The 6,000-nt window shown below is 38.0% G+C and overlaps 1 protein-coding gene across 1 annotated transcript in view; it reads right to left on the bottom strand.

Annotated features, from left to right (window-relative positions):
* Positions 1-2,426: 2,426 nt before the first annotated feature.
* LOC103267472 (ankyrin and armadillo repeat-containing protein) overlaps positions 2,427-6,000 on the bottom strand; it is a 54,496-nt gene continuing 50,922 nt past the window's right edge. The window contains exons 14-16 of the mRNA XM_008065066.1: positions 3,271-3,512; positions 2,771-2,924; positions 2,427-2,686 (exon numbers count right to left, since the gene is read on the bottom strand). Coding sequence (XP_008063257.1) covers positions 2,487-2,686; positions 2,771-2,924; positions 3,271-3,512 — 596 coding nt within the window. The 3' untranslated portion in view covers positions 2,427-2,486. The remainder of the gene's footprint in view (positions 2,687-2,770; positions 2,925-3,270; positions 3,513-6,000) is intronic.

Here is a 6,000-nt window from a genome sequence, read left to right as displayed (position 1 = left end):
GATTATATCATTAGATGCAGAAAAAGCTTTTGATAAAATCCAGCATCCCTTCTTGATAAAAACCCTTGAACATCTAGACATACGGGGAACATACCTCAAAATAGTAAAAGCCATCTACGAGAAACCCACAGCCAGCATACTCCTAAATGGACAAAAATTGGAACCATTTCCCCTGAAAACTGGAACAAGACAAGGATGCCCACCCTCACCCCTCCTGTTCAATATAGTTTGGGATGTCCTGGCCAGAGCAATCAGAGAAGAGAAGGCAATCAGGGGTATCCAAATAGGGAAAGAGGAAGTCAAGTTATCTCTCTTTGCAGATGACATGATCGTGTACCTTGAAAACCCAAGAGAATCTGTCAAAAACCTCCTTACACTGATAAAGGACTTTGGCAAAGTCTCAGGATATAAAATAAATGTGCAAAAGACAATCGCATTTCTTTACACCAATAATAAACAAACAGAAACCCAAATAAAAAGCACAATTCCATTCACAATAGCCAAAAAAAAAAAAAATGAAATACCTTGGCATCTTCCTAACCAGAAACGTGAAAGACCTTTACAGTGAAGACTACAAAACTCTGCTCAAAGAAATCAAAGATGACACAAACAAGTGGGAAAATATCCCATGCTCATGGATTGAAAGAATCAACATTGTGAAGATGTCCATCCTACCTAAGCCAATCCTCAGATTTAATGCAATACCCATCAAATTACCAGCAACATTCTTCTCAGACCTAGAAAAAACAACACAGAAATTTCTATGGAAACACAAACGACCAAGAATAGCCAGAACAATCCTCAGCAAAAAAAACAAAGCAGGTGGTATCATATTACCAGACTTCAAACTTTACTATAAAGCTACAATCATCAAAACAACTTGGTTTGGTATAGGAATAGGCATATAGACCAAGGGAATAGAATTGAGATCCCAGAAGCAAAACCTCAATTTCTCAACCAACTCATCTTCGACAAAGCCTCCACCACCTACCACTGGGGAGAGGAGAACCTATTCAGTAAATGGTGCTGAGAAAACTGGCTGACCACATGCAGAAGATTGAAACAGGACCCCTATCTATCCCCATACACAAAAATTAGCTCTAAATGGATCAGAGACCTAAATGTAAAACCTCAAACCATAAGAACCTTAGAAAATGAAGGACACACCCTCATGGAAATTGGAACTGGCATCCAATTCCTGAACAAAACCCAAAACCCACAGGCCATAAGAGAGAAGACAAGTGGAACCTCATTAAACTGACAAGCTTCTGCAAAGCCAAAGAAACCATCAAGAGAGCAGGGAGACTGGGAAAAAGTATTTGCCAACTCCAGGTCTGACAAAGGCTTAACATCTTGGATCTACAGGGAACTCAAACGTGCTGAAAAGAAAAAAACAAACAACCCCCATTATAAAATGGACAAAAGATATGAATAGACACTTCTCAAAGGAAGACATCTGAGCAGCAAACAGACACATGAAGAAATGTTCAACCTCACTAATCATCAGGGAGATGCAAATCAAAACTACACTGAGATACCACCTAACTCCAGTCAGAATAGCAATTATCAATAACAAAAAATAACAGTTGCTGGAGAGGGTGTGGCAAAAAGGGAACACTTCTACACTTTTGGTGGGAGTGTAAACTAGTGCATCCTCTGTGGTAAGCAGTGTGGCAATTCCTAAAAGCTCTAAATATTGACCTCCCATATGACCCTGCAATCCCACTACTGGGAATATACCCTGAAGAACTCAAATCACTCTATAAAAAAGATATCTGCACACGTATGTTTATTGGAGCATTGTTCACAATAGCAAGAACCTGGAAGCAACCATGCTGTCCATCAAAAGAGGACTGGATTTAAAAAATGTGGTACATATACACGACGGAATATTATGCAGGCATAAAAAAAGAACAAAATCAGAATTTCGCAACAACCTGAATGGAATTAGACTCTATAATACTGAGTGACCTCTCACAGAAACAAAGATCTGAGTATCACATGTTCTCACTCATATAGTGGACCTTGATCATCCAACATATTACCATAAGAAAATGACTGACAATGGTGGGAAACTATGGTGGGCAGAGGGGAAGGGAGATGGGATTAACGGTAGTAAATATCTGTCTGGGGACAGGGAGACACCTCTTACCAACAAGGGTGCCTGAACGAAGCATATTTGCATACCTAACCCTTAACTGTACTCCACAATATCATAATAAATAATATTGATTATAAAAAAATGAAATTCATTTTGTTCAAAATAGTCAAGGTTTATTGTCCTCATTTTCCTGTCTAGCCATGTTTCAAGAGTCAGACTGATATAAAAGTCTTAATTATACCACTTTTACTCACCACTGTCTTGGAAAAACTTTTTTAAAATTATAAAAACCTTTTATCGATTAAATATTGTTTAAGCTTCCAACAGTGGGGATAGAAGGGGAGGAGATTAATTTCCTCTTTTCTACCCAAGTCTGTTCTTTTTCTTACAGATATTTAAGAAATTGAAAATACGCATACAAACCAATACAAATGGATCCCACTGCTCTGATGACACTGAGCAGCGTGCCTTCAGCAATCTTACTGATCCGTAGTAAGCGAACCAGCGGTGCAATTCCATTTCCTTCACATATTTGATTTTGATGCATCCTGCTGTCCTTACTTAGAGCTATGACAGCTTCGCCTCCTGGTAAAGAAATACAAGAGACCTGTGGGATACACCAGCATCCTCTTGTACATCATGCAGACTTATGGGTAGAACATAACTTACCAACATATTGCATTTTAGCTGATGGTGACAAAAGCATATTTATTATAAAGTTGTATCCGATCTGTTCTGCCATGTATTTTTGTTGTTTCAGTGTTTGTCCTGCCAAGGCCCAAAGTGCTACAGCCCCTTGCTCCTTAACATCTATTTGAAATGCCTAGTTAAAAAAAAAAATTCATTTGTTCAGTGAGCGTTTATTGAACACTTTAGAAATGTATGTTTTGTAAGATGTTTATCCCAGAATGGGTTCAGTTTTCTATTCACTTGACAAAATTCAAAATGGAATATGTCACCTAAGAAACATGACCAGTGGGTGGAGGAACAAAGTATCACCTGTCGGATACAATGTGCACGAGTGGGGGTGGGGGGCACACTCAAAGCCCAGACTTCTTTGCCACGTACAATGTAGCCATGTCACTCGAACTGTTTGTAACCTCTAAAACTATTGAAATAAAAAGGAAAAAGATACAAGAAAAAATGATCAGTAATCATAAAATTTCTACCTTTAGTAGTTTTAAAAGGTATTTAGTTAATGATTTTTCCAGAAACGCTTTTTGTATGAGGGGGTTGTGGCTTGCCAGGGACTCCACAGCCATTGCACCTTTCACTTGGACACTAATATGCTTCCCTTTAAAAAGAGCCACCAGAGGAGGAATCGCTCCCTCCAAGGCTATAGCATCCTGAATTTCCGTGTTGTCACGCCCAACCTCTGCAATTGTAGCAGAAGACACAGCCTTCAACACATCTGCAAATGAATGAAAGAACAAGGCAAATACATCTTTTAAAAAGTAAGAATATCAAAGTGTATCATATCATTAGTTTCCCATATTACAAAATCATACCTAGCACCTTCTAGATATTCTATCAATGAATATATCAAATTCTCTTAGCCTTTCACATTTTGAAAATATATGTTATTCTCAACATTTCACTGTTTTGAAAAATTCCAGGAGAAATTTTGGCATATGAAGTGCTTCCTTGCAATTTGTAATTTTCTCCCTTAGCATAGAGTCCCAGGAATTACTGGAATGATTTAGTACATCTCGGTAAATTTCTTTTCAATAATGATAATAGCATCTTATCCTTCCATAATCAAAATTTGAGTATTTATGTGAATGTATTTCTTTGAGTATAAGGATTATCATTAAAAATAAGTACATAAACTATGCTAATTAGAAAGCCAAAGGAGTCTCATTTTATTTTGTATTTTTGGTTACTGGGGAGTCTAAACATTTTCCTAATGCTTATTAGCCAGTTGCATTTTTTTAACTTATAGAAATGTAAGAATAAGTCGGAGAACTCCTGTATACCTTTACCTGGACTTATAATGTTTTAAAATATTGCCATATTTATTTTTATCTGTTTATATATCTATACACATAGTTTTCTAATTTTCAGGGTATGTTGCATACATATATCATGGCCTTTTCTTTTTTCTTTTTTTTTTTTTGGAATCAGAGTCTCACTCTGTCACCCTGATTGGAGTGCAGTGGAACGATCATGGCTCATTGTAGCCTCAACCTCCCAGACTCAGGCGATTCTCCTGCCTCAGCCTCCTGAGTAACTGGAACTATAGTCACATGCCACCAAGTCTGGCTAATTTTTTGTTGTTGTTGTTCTTTTGTTTTTTGTGGAGATGAGGTCTCACTATGTTGCCCAGACTGGACTCAAACTCCTGGCCTAAAGTGATCCTCCAGCCTCAGGCTTTCAAAATGCTGGGATTACAGTCATGGGCTACCACACCTGGCATATCACGGCCTTTTATTTTCTTAATATTCTAGTGTGTGTATACTAAGAAAAAGGATATCCTCTTATGTAACTATAGGGCAGGTAGCAGATGCAATACTTTTATCGAATCATTTATTTTCTTCCAGTACAGGATCCAGGCCAGGAACATATTTCATTTACTTATGTCTCTTTTGTCTCCTATAATCTGGAGCCAGGGTTTTTGTTTTGTCTTTTATGACATAGACAATTTTATTGAATAGGGGTTATTTCAGAGAATATTCCCCAGATTGGGTTTGTTTGATGTTTCCTCATGGTTCAGGATATGCTCTTCCATCCAGAATATCTGCAGAGTGACGTTATGTTCTTTTTGGGATATCTTATGTGGAGTTACATGATGTTCATGCCTCCTTCAATGGTAAATGTTAATTTTGATCACCCAGTCTCTACTGTAGAGTTGCTACTCTCTCTCTTGCAACTAGTAAGGAGCAAAACCCTTAAGGACATGCAATATCTTGCTCCCTATCAAAATTTGCCAAAGTTTAACAACCATTTATAATCTATTATGATATTTGCAGAATACTAATTTTTCAAATCTATCACCCCTTTCACATTTATCAGTTGGTATTCCACTTTAAGGAAGAGCCCTCCCTTAATCTCTATTTGTTTCCTTGTTTGTTCAGTTTTGTCAGAATGAGGTCACGGATTTCTATTTTATGCCATGGTTTATAACCCAATAAATTCCTTATTTATAAAGAAGTTCATGTTGTCCAAGATTTAGCCAATGAGAGCCTCTTCAAATTGTCCTTGTGTTTATCCAAATTGGAAAAGAAGAAATCAAACCATCTCTGTATGCTGATGATATGATCTTATACCTAGAGAATCCTAAAATCTCCTGCAAAAGACTCCTGGACTTGATAAATGAATTGGGTGACGTTTCAGGATACGTAGCACTGCTATACACCAATAATGACCAAGCTGAGAATCAGATCAAGAACTCAATTCCATTTACAATAGCAGCCAAAAGCTAAAATACCTAGGAATTTGGGGGGCCCCCAAAACCCTGGAATTTCTTTACTTATTTTAAATTTTATTTATTTATTTATTTTCGAATTGGAGTCTCACTCCATTGCCCAGGCTGGACTGCAGTGGTATGCTCACGGCCATCCAGCAACCTGCTGGGTTCAGGCGATCCTTCCATCTCAGCCTTCCAAGTAGCCGGAACTACAGGCATGCACTGCCACGTCTGGCTTAATTTTTTTTTAACTGTAGAGACAAGGTCTCACCAAGCTGTCTAGGCTGGTCTCAAACCCCCTGGGCTCAGGCAATCCTCTCACCTGGGCCTCCCAAAGTGCTGGGATTACAGGCTTGAGCCACCAGACCTGGCCGAAATTTATTTATCAAAAATTGTGTATTTATTCTTACATGTTTAAACTCCAGTCACCTTCAAAGCATTCTCCGTTTGATGCAATACACCTATTGAAATGCTTTTTCCACTGTTCAGAATA

The sequence above is a fragment of the Carlito syrichta genome, unplaced genomic scaffold (assembly GCF_000164805.1).
Source record: "Carlito syrichta isolate Samal-C Ts95f unplaced genomic scaffold, Tarsius_syrichta-2.0.1 Scaffold308144, whole genome shotgun sequence".
NCBI lineage: Eukaryota > Metazoa > Chordata > Mammalia > Primates > Tarsiidae > Carlito > Carlito syrichta.
Note: the sequence above shows the minus strand (reverse complement) of the source record. Positions and strands in the feature narration are given on the sequence as shown.